Source organism: Pteropus medius, unplaced genomic scaffold, assembly GCF_902729225.1.
Source record: "Pteropus medius unplaced genomic scaffold, Ma_sr-lr_union100, whole genome shotgun sequence".
Taxonomy (NCBI): domain Eukaryota; kingdom Metazoa; phylum Chordata; class Mammalia; order Chiroptera; family Pteropodidae; genus Pteropus; species Pteropus medius.
The window spans coordinates 2,207,004-2,223,522 of record NW_024356333.1 but is presented as its reverse complement, the minus strand read 5'-3'; the positions used below and the strand labels follow the sequence as shown (position 1 = coordinate 2,223,522).

Genomic DNA, 16,519 nt, shown 5'->3' with positions numbered 1-16,519 from the left:
GCGGGGGCCACCCGGAGGCGCCCGGCCGCGCACCCTCACCTGGGCGCCGGGGGTCGACGCCGGGGACCGACCTGGTTGCCGTCGGCCGCAGGCGACCGCCGGGCCTGGCGCTGGTGGGCGCGGGCCACACGCAGGAGCAGCCCGGCGGGCCTAGCCCTGGCCCCTAACCCTCTCCAGGATGCTGGGGCTGAGGGACCCCAGCTTCCCGCACCGGGGAATCACGCCAGGAACTAATAGGGAAACGCGCAGGCATTTCGAAACTTTGGGAGCTTCCCCCTGTATGGGCGGAGAAGAGCCAGCATTGCAGGGGAATCGCAAGCGTATGTAGATTTACCGTTTTTACACCTCTACTGGACCCAGTGACTGTTACTTTTAGTACCTTAAACCCGGGGAAAACGCGGTGTGTGTTGGGGAGGGGGGATGATAGATAAAGAACAAATAGACTCGAGAAAAATTTTATTTCATTTAAAAAAAAGGAGGGAAAAATCCCTCCGTTCGCCCCCAAACCTCTTTGGGAACCCTGGGTCTCCGCCTCCTGCCCTGGGGCCTACTCCATACAAGCAGCCTGCTCAGGCGCCCTTTGGGGAGCCTTCGGAAGCCCGCTGTGCCACGCCCTGTCTTCGTTTCCATAGCAGCCACCAACTGGGATCCCGTTGCTTTGGCTCCCACCTGGGCTTGCACAAGAGTAAATCCATCCCTAATTCAGCCCCAGGACATTCTGAAGAAACCACTGAATCTAGGACCCATTTCCTCATTTGTAATCCAAGAGGCTTACTCTGGAACCACAGTTAATAACTGAATGTAAAGTAAAATGTGTCTGTGCGGTTTAAGTTTTATTTTCTACCCTTTCTGCATTTGTCATTCGTCTTACAGTCTTTGCCCCACAAGCCCCCTGACTCTTCCGTTTGCATTGGCCATTAGCTATTTATAAGATCACGACTTACCAGTATTTTATAATCCTAAATATAACGGTCTGACAGACCCCGATGAGCTCCTAGTGTAAACCAAAATTAATTTTAGACTGTAATAAAGAATAAAAGGCATTTATTTGAGCAAAAAGTAGCTGCAGCCCTGGAGACAGACTCAGGCAGCACCCCAAATCGTATTCCACCAATAGTGAAAATTTCCACCCAGGCTCTCAATTAGGTCTGTTTCATGTAAGTGAGGTATCAAAATTGTGCTGTTCTGATTGGACAGGGCAGGTCTCAATCTGCTGGTGGAAAGCAAAACCAGGGTGTCCCCAGACAGCGTAAACTAGGGGGCATAGTTTGGGGAGAATTCAGGGTGGGGTTCTTCCAAGTACACGGAGTATTCAGGGGCCTGTCAGCAAATGGCCACTAGACTCTTTATAAAATGTGGGCCCTCCGTTGGCCATGGGGAGTCCATCGCAGCCTTTATATTCCTTCTCAGGGTTCACATCAGAAGAATCTTTCTTCTAGAGATCCACACCAGGGATCCTGTTAATGCCTTCAGCACTCATTTGCAAATTGTGCTGGGTTGGGTTAATTCCACAAGGGTTTCCGCAGTGAACAATGCCAAGTATTGATGTGATCTGTTACCTTAAAGTGACACTTCTTAACCTTGCCCCAAACTCTAGGGGGTACCTCACTTGGAGAAGGTATCAGTTTTGAAAGTGGACCCACCCAGATTTATAAAGCTTAGGAGGGAAAGTATTAGCAGAGGGAGACCAGAAATATAACCAAGTCCCCTTTCCTCCGTGAAGCCATCCCTAATTCAGACAATACTGAGCTCCCTAGTCTGTGTCCTGTTCCTTCTAAATGTGGTGATCACCTCTGTGCAAAGGCCCTGCCTTCAAAAAGCATCACATCCTGTGGGCTGTCTTGTCCATCTCTCCTTGTCTGTCACTCACTTCCCACTGCAGCTGTGCCCAGTCAGGTCTTCATTGGATCTTGGTCTCATTCAAAAACCTCCTAACATATCCCCCACCCCACCCCCAAAAAGTAACTCTTATTAGGTTAATACTGTCAAATCATAGCTAGAACCAGGTCACCCTTTTGCTCAAAACTCTCGGCTCCCCATCACTAACTCAGTAAAACCCAAACCCTTTAGCCTGACTCCAACCATTTCATAGCACGTCCATTCCTCCCCTTCTCACATCCACCCTCCAGCCAGATTGAATCGATTAGCGTTTATCTGTATATGCCCCAGCGACTCCTACTTTGGCCCTGTCACTCCATTTAGATTGTCCTCTTCCCAAGCTTAAAGATGCAGTTCAAAAGTCACCTCTCGTAAAGCCTTCCCCACCATCCCACAACTAAATGTTAATTGTTCTCTCAATTCGTAGACCTTCAACCTCTTAACACAAATAGTTTTCTACCTTTCATTAGATTCCCGCAGTCTGTAAGCCCAAGAGCGAGATCTCTGATTTCACCTCGTGTCCCTCTGTAGACTTGTCACAGAGGCCACTCATACTAGTGAGCCAGCAAACTCTGAGACTGTGCTAGAACCGTGCTGGTCTAGGGAAGGGCTGTGCAAACGTGCAGTCCAGGAAGAGCATGAATTTTGATAGAACATAAATTCAGCGAGGGCAGAGAGCTTTGTTTTCTACACCGCTCATGTATCCCGAGTACTTAAAACAATGCCCGGCTAATAGGTGCTCCCTATGGATTTATTTAATAAAAGAAATGGATGAGGGACTCCTTCACAGAAGGGGGTTATAAACAGCGAAAAAAATAAACAGGACGTGGCTCACTGAGGGCGGTAGGGGGACAGAACGCAGGAGCTGCCTGTGCAGGTCGGGAAGCGTGGTGTAAGCGCCTAGTCACAGGAAGCCCAGCGAGGCAGCAGCTTAGATCATTTAGACGGAGTGAAAGGTGCAGACACTCGGAGCAGGTCTGGTTGTGGATCTCTCGAGTTCTACACTAAAAAGCTTGTTGTTTGTCAGTAGCCGGTCAAATGCACTGCAAGGCTTTGAGGCAAGCCTGTCCAATTTGTGTTTCTGTGACAATAGTGTAAAGATGTGGTTAGGTTAGGTTATTGGGTTCAGGTGGGTGACAGTTAGGACCTTACCTGTAGGAATAGAGAAGATAAGACAGGTTAGTCACTGATGTATGACATTTATTCTTCCCTGGGTGTTGATTTAAATCTGTCGAATGTGATCAGCGCTGTTCTTTGGTTCCACTTCCTGGTTCCACTTCCTGTTTTCTTCTCAACGCCTAGCAGAGCAAGCTTTCAATGAACAGGTGAAACAGGCAAGAGGCTGAGTTTTTGTACCACTCAAGATAGTGCCTCCGTGTGCAGAGAATGACCTGGAGATCTTGTTAAAATGCAGACCCTGAGTCAGTGGGTCTGGGTCTGCATTGCTACCAAGCTCCCAGGGAACGTCAGTGCTGCTGGGGCAGAGACCACACTTTGGGTAACAAGGACTTAGACTTTAACCCGTGCACCAGGTACTTAATTACGGGCACCCAGAAGCAACAGAGCCCGTGGTCAAGTTTGTGAGCTCTGAAGCAATACGGCCTGGTTCGTGTCCACCTCTGCCTGCTACTTCACCTCTTACATCTCTTCCCATATCGCATGTGTAAAATGGGGTCATAATCATACTCACCCCACAGGGTCGTGTGAGGATTACGTCTGTTTCTATGTGAAGAACATAAAACAATAACAAGCACACGAGTGCTCAGTAAATATTAGCCACAATTACACCAGTCCAACTGCTTAATACAATTATTTCCCTGCCTCAGGGAGAACTTAACAATGCAACGCAAAGGCTGGTCCCGTTAAAACCCTCAGCAAAGACCTGGGAGGGGAGAGTAATCGAGGATGGGGCACGGGGGTATCTGTAATGCAACAGCTGGGGTCTAAGGAGACGGTCTAGCTTTCCTACACATGGTGGGCACCTCGCGCGAGCCTGCCGTGACAGCTTCCCTCCGCGCTGTTTCTACGCCAAGATAATCCCGCACCTTTTTCTCCCCATATCCCACTCACTCCTCCCACGGGCAACTGTGACACCTTGAATGTGTAACTTCTCGTTCCTCTGGTTTTGTGTATGTGCATTTTAATTTACATAAACGGTAACATTACAGATCTCGACTTCTTACTTTCCACTCAGCATTGTACAAGACCAACCCATGTGGTACACGAATATCTTGGCCAGTGTCCCTAACTGCTGCGCAGTGTCCCAGCACCCACCATATTTCACCTGCCTTCTCTGCCTCCCACCTTCCCACAACCGGCGCCCAGAAGGTCCGCAGCTCTAGACCACCACAAATAGGGTCCCACACACGCCCCTTCCTCATCGTCCAAGGTTTAAGTCGGGCCTCTGTTATTGCTCCAGGTGAGGCACCTCCTCCACCTTGGCCCCAGGAAAGTATTCTTAACAAATGGAGAAAAACATCCAACATGAGCGCTTTCTTTTGCTAGTAGCAAATTTTATTCTAGGCAACTGCAAGTCATCAAAGGGGACCAGGAGCCCACTCCCATCTCCCTGAACCACAGTGGGACAGGTATTTGACACTCCTGAGACAAGCGCCTCTGTGCCTTTTCCTCCATCGTCTCTGGAACAGCCAACCCCAGAACTAAATTAGAAGGTGTGTCATCAAGAACAACTGGTACGAGAGGAGCAAACTCAAAGGACCGCTAGGACAAGCTGGGCGAGCTTAGTAACGAAGGCAGTGTCCACCCTGTGGGGCCGTGGAACCGGCTGGGAGGGCGGAGCCCGGCTGTGGGGAAGCCCAGGCTCTGGACACCCCGTGTTAGCAGATCTGGACGCTCAGCTCCTACACCGGATTCTCCATTCTCAGCACGGGCTTTGGGGTCCGCCCCTACTGCTCGCTTCCACCGGGTCCTTCTGTCTCAGGGAGCCCCATCTGAGTGCCAAGGACTCTCACAAGAGGGGGCCGCCCTACGCCCCGACCACTGGCCTAACAAAGCATGGGTGGGCAGAAGTGCCCTGGAACGACTCCCTCCTGGAGGGCAGGCCCGGGCCCCATGTTAGGAACGACTTCTGCAGCTCTGGGAATTTAAAAAACAAGTGTCAGATTGTATTTTTAGAAAATCAACTAAAACCTAATTCCAAAAAAGGTTCTTCGGGGTGAGCAGTTCATTTAAATTATTTCTTCTATTTGTTATGAACAGAGACTACAGAAGAGGGGGAAACAGAGGGTCATGTTTCCGAGCCTCTTCCACACGCCTGCTCACTCCTTTGGCCTGGCTCCAGCCCGTGGGAAGCCCTGAAACGCCGGGTCAGGCCCTCGAGCCAGCCACCGGCCCTGCGGGGTCCGAGAGCCAACCGCGGACCCTGGGCATCAGTGCAGCTGGGAAACACAGAGAACTGAAGGTGCTGAGGCCACGGGAAGGCAGCAGCAGGGCAGACAGCAGGGGAGGCCTGGCCCAGAGCCGCCGGCTGCCTGGGCGCACGTGGTTCTAAGGATGGCCTCCGGGGTCCACCTGCTGCCTGGGCAAGGGAAGGGACTCCATGACTCCCCCCAGGAAGCAGTCGGCCCCTGACTCTGCACAGTGTCTCCTTGGGGGACTACTGCCAGCCCCCTTCCCCCCCCGGACAGGCGAGGGGCTGGCACCCTTAAAGCAAGCCATTGGGCCTTCCGGGCTCCAGGGCCAGCCCGCCCCGCTCCCGCTGGTGGATCTTCTGGTGCTGCAGGAGGTGCTGCTTCTGGACGAAGCTCTTCTCACACTCAGTGCAGCTGTAGGGCCGCTCGCCCGTGTGGATGCGCTGGTGTCGCACCAGGTCAGATGGGTGGCTGAAGCTCTTGCCACAGTAACCGCAGATGAGGGAACTCCGGCTTTTCCTCCAGGGGATGTGGCCGGGCAGGGCGACCAGGCTGTTGGGTGAGAACCTCTCCTGGACACGGTGGCCACCACTGGGCCCCTCCTGCAAGTGACAGCGCTGGTGGGTGACCAGGCTCAGCCTGCAGCTGAAGCTCCTCATGCACACCTCACACTGATGCAGCTTTGCCTTTTTGTTCTGGGGCTTCAGCCGCGGCCTGGGCCGAAGGCTCTCCTCTGGCTCCGAGGCTGCGGCAGGCTCCCATGCCGAGTGGCTCCGCAGGTGTGTGGCCAGCTGCTGCTTATAGCGGAAGCTGATCTCGCACTCAGCACACTCATAGGGGTCAGAAGTGTCCCTTTTCAGCTTCAGGCCCTGCCCGCATTCCTGAGCTGGGTGCACCTGCCTGTTAGGTTTCTGCTTTGGGGGGCAGCCCAGAGTTCTGCCGCTGCCAGGGTCTCCACTGCCTTCAATGGGCTCCTCTAGGTTAGTGTCCCCAGGACCTGGTTCCAAGAGGATAGAGCTGCCCTGACTGTCCCAGAGCTCAGCCTGCTCTGGGCTCAGGAAAGCCTGCCCTTCGGCCATGCTCGAGAACGCTCCAGGGAGACCCACAGGGCCTTGCTGCGGGTGCTGCGTCTCCTGCTTGATCATAACCCCTTCTGCTGCCAAAACAAACACACCGACAAAGATCACATTCTAACACCTCTGCTTTCTTCAGAGCTAAACAAGCATCTCTGAATTTCAGAAGGGCTCAAATCAAAGTATCCCAGGAATCGAGGGACTTAGGGCAAGCTGAAGGATGAGACTGACTGGGTTTGAAGACCTGAACAACTAAACCTATAGTCAGACATGTTGGCTGGAAAGCTGAATATATTATCTTATAGAACAATTTTATATATGACAGTTTTCCAAGCTTGTCCACAAATTTGTATTCAATCTCTGTAAAAAAAATGGTTAGATGTAATGTAACTATACTAATTTAGTTAGTAGAGTGTTAACAAAAGTCGAAGATTAAAAAAACAAAACTTACAGCTTATGTACCCAGCTCTCTCCTTCATGTGTATTCTTTTCAAATTAGCTCGCTTACAAATGCTTTTTCTGCCTCTCACCCAGTCAGCTTCACTCCTGAAGCTGTGACCGACCCCGTTCTCAATCCCCAGTGGGTTTTGACTAAAGCCTATTGTGTCCTCTAGCCTGTAGGGCATGAAGAAGTCTGACGTGCCATGAATCATAAGGACTCCACACAGCGGAAATGAGTGAAGACACACAGGTAACAGGTGAACTACTGATAATCACAAAGGCATCTAGAATAAGTAAGTGCCACATGAGGTCAGTGATAATCGCTGTTTGGCAGTGGAAAAGCTCGCTCTAGGCTGCAGGGAGTGGAGAGGGGTTGGAATATTCTGAAGCCACTCACCTGGGTGGACACCACCGGGGCCTTCCTCCTCCAAGTCGCCCAGCATCTCCGTACCCAGCTCTGCCTCTCCTTCTGGCTGGCCGAGGACCTCTAGGTTGGAAATGGCACAGTGTGAGCCCAGGGGAGAGTAAAACCTCACCGTGCACTAGTCATTTGTTGATGGACGAGGTGGCCAATGTCAAGGAGTTGATATTAAACTTCAAAATATTCAAAGTACTATTCTTGTTACTTTCCGCCAGCAGTCTGGGAAGATGAGAGAATTACGGCTATTTCGAACGATCCACTCGGCTGACTGCTGCCTTCGGTGCCCTGAATCACTGTGGCTCGGGCCGTCCAGCGCGGGGCGCACCACATGTCCCCTGGCACCACCACTTCCTCGCACGTACGTGGTTTCAAGTATTACTTTCTTTCTAAGTTCATCTGTGCTAAAGCCCTGCGAGCTAATGCAGGCATCACCATCCCCGCCATGACAGACAAGGAAAGAGCCACTAGCAGAACACGTGACGCAGCCAAAGTCATGCAGTCACCTCCGTGACCCGTTTGCTACTTTCCTCCCCCTCCACTCTGCTCCAGTGGCACTGGCCTTGTTGACAATCCTACACAGACCTAGGTCATAAAAGATTTTCCTTACCAAACAAAATATATTTATAATGTAATAGCTAATATTTTGCATAAAAAATGTGTATCTATTAAGCAGCATTTCTAACCACGAAACATAAACAGTGTTGAGACCACCGCTGGCTGTAATTCCAGCCAAATGCCCAGGAAAATCCTTGGCTAGCCTGTGCTGCCGGTCTCAGCCCAGGGAACAAGAGATTTCTCATCCAATGGTGGCCATAAGCATCAGAAACAGCGCGAGGCCCTCTAGCCAAGTTACAGTCTAATGCATGGGCGGCATCAGTCAATAAATACGTGACCACAGAGAAGAAAGGCACAACACTGTGACCTTTCCAAAAGCCTCTGCAGCTGGGACCTGGAGACCCCCACTTCTCCACCTGCCACAGGCCGACCGAGGGCCCAAAGCCAAGCAGACCCAGGCGTGGTCCTGAACGGCAGGTGTCCACAAGAGCTCCAGGGAGGCGGCCGGCACTCACTCAGAGAGACCAGAGTCTCGTAGTTGCTCTTCATCACGTTCCTGTAGAGCTCCTTCTGCCAGTCCTCCAGATTCTCCCACTCCTGCTCTGAAAAACAGACTCCATCATTTTCAAGTGACCGGGACGCCTGAAATCACAAATGTCACACAGTGAGTCCTCCAGCAGCCCTGAAGGATAAGCCGGCACGTTAGAAACTGAAGTAAAAGGCCTACCTTGGGGGCCTCCGCCGTGCTGCCCGGGGGCAGCCGCAGGACCCAGAAGTTCCTGTTCCTCAGCAGGTTCTCCATGTTCTCCAGCCGCCTCTGCAGCAGCCCGTACTCCTGCAGCAGCGTCCCCAGCACGGCCCACTTGCCCTCCAGCTGGTTCCCGAACTCCAGGGTCGTCTTCTCGCAGTCGGCCAGCTTCTTCTCGGCCGTCCCCGTCCGCCCCTCCAGGCTCTGCAGCCGAGCGGCCTGGGACTCCATCTTCTTCTCCACGGCCTGAATGGCGGCCACCACGGTCCAGAGTGAGATCTCTGTAGTCTGCAAATAGGAGCTTTTCTCTGTCGCTTGGGGGGGCAGTGTGGAAGCAGCCAGAGGTGTGGAGCGGCGCTTCCTCCTGTGCTGAAGAACCAGACACAGGGTCAGTCGGTCAGTGTCATGTCCAGACATCGAGTAAAGAAAACAATAGATCTGGTGGGGCCGAGAGTACTGAGAGCTGATCCCTGGTCTCTACTTTTTTTTAATTTAAAAAGTATGTTCTTTTGTATTCTGATGCTGCAAATTATACACATATGTTGTAATAAAAAAATACTGAAAAAAAGAAAGGAGGAAAGAAGGGTTATGTAAAGTACCACCATCTAGAAATAAGCAGTAAGAATCTTGGTGAATTTCCTATAAGTTTTTCTCATCTTTTAACTTCTTTTTCAACAAAATTGAAATCATATTGTACATATGCTTGGTTACTTGCATTTCACACACAGCATATTCTCTAAGACCTTCCTGTGTCAGTGTTCATTTTTTAAAACAATTTCTTTCTATTTGATATGCTGGGCTATTTGTAACATTTTGCTATGATAAACGATATAATTTATATCCACTCTTGACTCCACATTCCTGCCAGACCTCATAGTTGATCTTGTCACTCTTGCCGAAAACCTTTCAGCGGCTCCTTACAATAAAGACCAAATTCCTCAGCAGGCCCTACAAGACTCAACTCATTCGTCTTTGCATTGTAGCCAGTATAAGTGAATAACACCTACTAAATTCTTAATAAACATTCACCGAAATGATCTAAGTCCTCTGAAGTTTCTCTTATACTTCTCATTTTTATGGTCTGTCCCTGACAGTGGCTAAAGCTCAAAAGGACTAAAACCAATGCTTGGGATGTGTTCCCGAAGCTGTCCCCTTGCCCCCACTGTCCCACTGCGTGTTCACAATTCAGTCCTAACACCCAAGGCTTCGTATCCTTTTAAATGGTGCACTTCAATCAGGGCTGCTTCTCTCACCACAGTGAGGATACAGAGACCAAGACACTGAGAAGGAACATGGCTACTGGTCATTCAAAGTTCCCCTCCAGTGAACAACCTGCTGAAGTCTCATCCATTTATCTTTTAGATTATCTGACTTTTCCTCACTGTCTCAAAAGATTTCTCTGTAAATTCTGGATACTAATCTTTATCGGATGTGCTACAAGAATCTTCTCCTCCTTTGTACCTCACTTTTTTACTCTTTATTATCATTTGATAAAAAGTCCTTAACTTTAATGTTGTTGTGTTTTATCAGTATTAATGCTTTTATGGTTTGAATTTTCATGTCTGGTGTAAAAAAAAATTTATATCCCACAATATTGTCTTCTAAATACTTTACAGTTTTGGCTTTCACATTTACATATTTACCTCGACCCAGAACTGATCTCTGTGTATGGTGCAAGGCTCAATTTTCATACAGGAAATCAAAAGATCTAATACTATATAATGAAAAATCCATCATTTGCCCACTGACTTGCGATGCTATCTCTATCATAAATCAAGTTTTCTTACCTATCAGTCAGTTTCTGGCATCTCTATTCTGTTCTATGGGTCAATTTTTCCATCGCTTTACCAATATTACAGTCTTGATGACCACAGCTTTTTGATGATTACTGATAACTGGTGAGACAAGTCCCACTTCCTTGTTTCACAGGAATATACTGACTGTTTGGGGACTGTTTATATTCTCTACAAACTTGAAAGTTTTCACAAAAATATCTTTAAAGATTTTCTCTGGAACTGCATCAAATCCACAGATAAATTTGAGAAGCAATATCTTTAGGATAAGCTGTTTCAATCCATACACATAGTTCACCCTCCTTTTTAAAGGCATCTTTAATATCTTTCAATATTTAACCATATTCCCAAGGTATCTGTTCCAATCATCAGTTGCTGTATAATAAATGATCCCCAAATTTGGCAGACAATACCATCTATGTTGCTTGTGAACATGCAATTAAATGAAAGTCTAGCAGGGATGGGACAGTTTGCCTCTGGCCAGTCCACATCAAACGGAGTGTACCATGGGCAGACAGACACTGGAATCTCCCGAGGCTCCAAGCCACACGGGAAAGGCAAACAGAGATGCTCTGTCCAATAGCCCTATGTAAGGTCCCCGTCCACAGCCAGCATCGACCGCCAGAACACACTCGTTTCTAATGGTTTTTTTGGCCTTCTTTTTTCTTCATTAATCTCTCTATACATAAAAATTATATATATGGGATAAGATGTATGGGGAAAAAATCATATCCTATATATGTGTTGTCCAATATTACAGCGACTAGAAACGTGGCTATTTAAATTAAAATTAAATTAAAAAATTCAGTTCCTCAGTCATACTAACTACATTTCAAGTGCTCAATAGCCACGTATAACTGTGGCCCCTATACTGAGTAGTGCATATTTGAGATAATATTTCCATCATCTCAGAAAGATCTATTGGATGTACTACACCCTTACTAATTTTCTCTGCTTGATAAAACACTAACGCTATGTTAAAATCTTCTATTATGAGAGTGAATTTCCTTGTGGTTCTATCAATTTTTATTTTATATATTTTGAGGCTCTATAATTAGGTGCATTTAAGATTAGAAACGTCATATCAAGCTGGTAAATTGAGTCTTTTACCATTATAAAAGTAGTAGCAGCTGTCTATCTCTAGCAATTTTAATATAGTTAAGCCAATTTTCTTTTAATCAGTATTAACCTAGCATATATTTTCATATCCTTTTATAGTCAACCATTTCTACAGCTTTATCTTTTAGTTGTATTTCTTATAAACCATATAGTTGGATTCATCCCATCTTGCAATCTCTGCCTTTTAATTAGAACATTTAGTCTACTTACATTTATTGTAATTGATGTATGTTTACCTATTTTTATCTTTTCTGCTACATATCTCATCTTTATCTTCTCTTGCCTTTAGATGATTTTTTCTTATTCTATAATTACCCTTTTAATTTGTAAGTTACACAGCCAATTTCTAGTCTTTCAGCAACTATCCTAGAAATCACAGGAAGCACAATTACAAAGACCTTTAAACAATGAATTCTGATCATCTTTTCCTAACTTTTACATCAGCGCTGCCATATATTTTCATTCTGCTTTTGTTTTTAATTAACCCAAGAGATTATTATTGTTTTATTTGGTCAATATTTGTTTAGATTTATCCATTTTCATGGATGACACTTTCTTACACTGTCAGACTTTCCATTTAGTTGGGTTTTTGTTTTTTTTTTTTTTTTTTGCCTTCTCTGCATTTGGGATAATTTTCCTTTTACCTGAAATATATCCTTTAGAACTTCCTTTAATGACAGCACATTGGTAGCAAACTGTCAGTGTTAATTTGTCTGAAAATATCTTTATTTTACCCATGTTTTTGAGAGATACTTTTGCTGACTATAAAAATTTGGGATCACAGTTATTTTCTTTCAGTCCATTGATGATATCATTCTAGCGCTGTGTAGCTTCCACTGTTGCTGTTGTGAACCTGGGCCCTAGTCTTATAGTAGTTCATTTGAAGGTAATCTGTCTGGCTGCTTTTAAGAATTCTCTCTGCCTTGTATTCGGCACTTTCACTATCGTGTCTAGGGAGATTTCTTTTTGTTTATCCTGATGGGATCTACTGAGTTTCTACATATTAGTATCTGCATCAGTTCTACAATGTTCTCAGCCATTAGCTATTTATCAAATATGGCCTACAGTGCCACATTTGTGTTTAGAGTGTTTGTGCCTAGAGTGTTTGAGTGTGTTTTCCTTCTGAAATACCAATGTTTTTCATCTGCAATTTCAGTATCTGAAATCTCTGAAGGTCTAATTTCATTATCCATTATTTTTTACTGGCTTTTCCTCATAGTTTTTCATTGCTTGTTTGGTAATTTTCAAATTCTGAATTAATTTTTCTTATAATTTTATCTATAAAATTTGAAGTCTGAGTTAAATGGAGACTCCTCCAGAGAGACTCGTGTTTATTTTTGATAAAGAACTAATTCTGGGCTTGAGGATTCTTGGACCATCCAGGTCATATGAATTCAGGCAATAAGGCCACTTGAGGGTCACCATGAATTCTCAAGGGGCACCTTGCATCGTCTCTCAGCACCAAGGTCTGACACATGTAATTTTCTCTACAATCACCTGGGTGTAAGAGCTTACTTTCGTATCACCCTGAATGTTGCGCTTCGAAGTCTCAGCTTTATGGGGTTGAGGATGGAGCTTCTTAGATTCCCCACCTTAGGCTCTGAGTTTCGTTTCCTATCTTCTGGGCCCCTTAAGGTCATAAACACCACAGATGAATGTTCAGCAAAAGCCCTCAAAGTGGGCTTTGGAACCCTGCTTACCTCTTAAGAGCTCCTTCTTTCATTGAGTTTTTGGGCTTCAAGCAGTCTTTACTAACATACACATCAAATATATTTGTGTTTTTTCCCCCAGTATTTTCGGTCATTTTCATCAGGGTACCTACCTAGCCATACTATCGAATGAGAGGTACAGAATCCTCATCTGAAGAGATTATGTCTGAGAGTGGAAATATGCTCAAGAACAACTTAAATACATTCTATAACGACAGATCCATAAGTTACTTAAAGTGTAGTCTGAGATTTTGGCAGTTCTTTAAGGCTTTCTTTTAACAAGATCTGTTGATGACAGGTAGGTAGGAAACGGCACTGACAAGTCAGGAAGAAGTATTCTGGAAGCTGGGAACTTGTCCGCCTGCCCCACTTTACTATTAATTTGGTCTTGAGGAAAAACCAAGTCTTTGAGTGGATCACCTTAATTTAGCGAGGTCAGATGAGGTAAATACTGTAAATATTTGTGTCTTGTCTTTGCAATTCAATTGTAACTCCCTTGACAGCAAACACTATGTTCTCTAAGTCTTCCAACCCTTCCCCCTCTTAGTTCTTACCCACTTCCTACAAGAATCAAATACAGTGCATCTTGCTCATGGTAAAGTTTTCACCACAGGATCTCCTTGGCTCTCAATTCTCACAAGATCTCATATGATTCTGAAAGTGTTTCTAGACCAAAAAATGCTGCATTAAAAACCAGTTAAATTCCATCTGCCTTTTCCATAGCACATCTTCTTCTATTATCAAATTAACCACTACTCTGGAATAAAATGAGAATGTCAGAGCTGGCAGAAGCCTCCCAGATCATCTAGCAACTAGTCCAACAATTTACAGCTAAGGAAACAGAGGCCCAGAACTGGACGGCTGAGAGCTGAGTTACAGCTGAAGTCGTTTCCCGACTCCGTGCCCAGGACTTTGCTCACCCCAAGCTCTGTGTTCTGACATCCCAGAATGGGGATGGTTGGGGGAGGGGCGGGGGAAAGAGATCGGACAGCTTATCACAAAAACAAAAACAAAAACAAAACCCCCTGCAACTACACCGTGAGGTAACGCCCGTCCCCAAGGAGAGGATGCCCAGCCTGACTTTAACCCGTGGCTGCAACCCCAGGACAGAGTCTGTAGTGGGAGAATGTGGCAGAGGAACAAGCGAGACACATCAGGCCGAGAACGAGCTGGTCGCGGAGAGACAATGAGTCCAGGGTTCCTCGGAGCACCGGACGAGCTCACTGCCAGTGATGGGGACCCAGAGTTTCCAATCCGCGCCACCTCCTCAGCCTGGAAACGGGCTCTCTATTGGCACGACGGAGAAAACGTGTGGGGACACTCAGAAATCTAAGAACATGCAACAAGCCTGAGAAGTTTCCCAGCCAAGGCGCGTGACGCTGGGGCTCTGGCCCGACGCGGAAGAAACCGGCCAGGGGGAGGGCAGAGCCCCGGGGTCGCAGGGGGAGGGCGGTCTTCACCCGCGCGGGCGGCAACCCGGGGGACACAGAGCCCCGCCCCGGCCAGGGGCTCCGCCATCCCGAACGCGCCCCCGAGTCGTGCCAGGAGGACTCTTACCCGAGTAGGCGCCGACTCCGCCATGGCTGCCAGTCGCCCCTCAACAGCCGGACCCCACTTGATACCCCTCGGGCTGCGTGCGGGTCCCCTGGGCACCTTGGGCCCCTCCTCGAAGCGACCACCAGCGCCGTGTTGACACAAGGTGCATTGTGGGAGTGCGGCCCTCCGAAGCCAAGACGGGCTCCAGCCGCTCTTCCTCCGAGCGCGGCATTCCCATTGCGCCCCCGTGCGGCAGGAGGGTGAACGGCGGCTCGGCATTCCGGGCCAGTGGGTTGACAGCGGAAGGGCTCTCAGTCCCTCAAGCTCAAGTTCAGAATTTCAGGCAAACCCATGGGCCGTTGTGTGCCATCTATGAGCCTAGCACTCTGATAGGCACTTTGAAGGATTCCAAAATGTTTAAACTTAGACTTTGCTCTGAGGGAAGACGTAATCTAGTTGGGGAAAACACCTATGGTCCCAAATGGCAGGTGTCTTATTCCAAATTGTTATTTTGCTTTTTAGAAACTAGAAACACAGTTCCCATCTCAACAGCGCGGGGTCAGGTGCCCCGGCCAACCCACTGCGGCCTATTAATTATGGTGATCACATGCTCTGGATCCCTCTGAGAGCTAAACTCTCAATGTTCACAGGACTGGGTCCTTCTTAGCCTGTGGAGCTTGTCAGACTTTATCTCCTCAGAGACACTCCCTGCCCACCCAGTTTACAACCCAACAGCCTCCTCCATCCCAACCCTCAACCTAAGTACCTGCCTTGAAATCTGTCATAGCATTTATTGCTATCTGAAATAACCTCATGTCCCCGTTAGTAATTATGTGCCTCTTTCACTAAAATGTCCCTCCATAGGACCCTCCATTTCTTTAACTTTAGAAGTGCCCTAATAAATATTTTTAGGTGCTTGAATGGTGAATCAGAGGGTGAGCTAGGAAAAGTCACTTTCCCAGAGAAGGCATGATGTCCATGACAAGCAGATCAACACGAGGCTGATTGAATCATTAATATCTGAAGAAAGAATGGGCCAGGTGGAGGATACTAGTCAGCCATGGACATGTGTCCAAGGTCTGACCTACTCTCTCAGGCCAACAAAAACATACTGCGGATACAGAAAAGAACGTATCACAACTGTGGAGACAGACACTATCAGGACATAGGATACTGAGGTCATTAAACACTTCAGTTATGGAACTCATGCCCTCTGCCGTTTCTATGTTCACCAGGCAACCTTCTGATGATGCAGGCTCTCGCGCAGCTGCTAGGAGACCACATGCAGGTCAGGCTGATGCAAATGTCCAGCCCACCCCTGGAAATCATGAAACCGATACTCTGGATTACCCATCAGTCAGTCTCTAGAGTCAGCCTGATCCAGCATCCCTGAATCTGGAACCCTGGAAGAATATTTAGATCACATTTCCAGTGTGCAAGAGAGGCAGCACCAGGTACTGGTTTGAAGTCTTGTGGGCTTTGGGAGATGGTAGAGCACACTGTTAAAGAGTGGGTCCCTAGCCCAGAGCGGCCACTTACTAGCTGCGGACCTTGGGCAAGACATTAACATCTTGGCATCTCCGTTTCCTCATTGTCAGTGCGAAATAATAATAGCATGTATCCCAGAGAGTTGTGCAGATGAAATAAATTAGTTCGAGTCAAGTGCTTAGAACAGTGCCGGTCACTGGGTAAGAGCTGCTCAGGCTGCTAGTATTCTTTGCTTCCCAGCTCCTTCACTTACTAAGTGGTGTGGTTCGTGCTCACTCCGCCTCGGTGTCTTCCCCCTGAGAATAGAAACACCACCTCCAAGGATTGTTGATGGAATTAGAAGAAATGACACGTGTTAAGTAAAGTGCGTATGTAGCTTAAAGCCTG

General features: G+C 47.5%; 1 protein-coding gene and 1 long non-coding RNA gene across 3 annotated transcripts; one reads left to right on the top strand and one right to left on the bottom strand.

Annotated features, from left to right (window-relative positions):
* Positions 1–58: 58 nt before the first annotated feature.
* On the top strand, positions 59–9,059 carry LOC120601541 (uncharacterized). Of its 2 annotated transcripts, none has more exons than XR_005652473.1 (3): positions 59–320; positions 6,937–7,013; positions 7,403–9,059. It is a non-coding gene; the product is annotated as an uncharacterized LOC120601541 (long non-coding RNA). The 2 variants fall into 2 exon arrangements; XR_005652472.1 differs by having other exon boundaries at positions 7,400–9,059.
* On the bottom strand, positions 4,371–14,842 carry ZNF212 (zinc finger protein 212). Its single transcript, XM_039861355.1, has 5 exons — positions 14,666–14,842; positions 8,467–8,856; positions 8,255–8,381; positions 7,161–7,250; positions 4,371–6,405 (listed from the first exon to the last, which is right to left on the bottom strand). Exons 1-5 carry the CDS (start codon positions 14,687–14,689, stop codon positions 5,543–5,545), a joined length of 1,494 nt encoding a protein of 497 aa, XP_039717289.1. The 5' UTR covers positions 14,690–14,842; the 3' UTR covers positions 4,371–5,542.
* Positions 14,843–16,519: the final 1,677 nt, after the last annotated feature.

Bases quoted from the DNA above. Each gene is read 5' to 3' on its own strand.
- ZNF212 (XM_039861355.1), bottom strand. From the start codon at position 14,689: ATGGCGGAGTCGGCGCCTACTCGG. The intron at 8,857-14,665 runs GTAAGAGTCCTC...CTGGTTCTTCAG, and splicing joins CGGAGTCGGCGCCTACTCGG to CACAGGAGGAAGCGCCGCTC. The intron at 6,406-7,160 runs GTGAGTGGCTTC...TTGTTTTGGCAG, and splicing joins CCCCGGTGGTGTCCACCCAG to CAGAAGGGGTTATGATCAAG.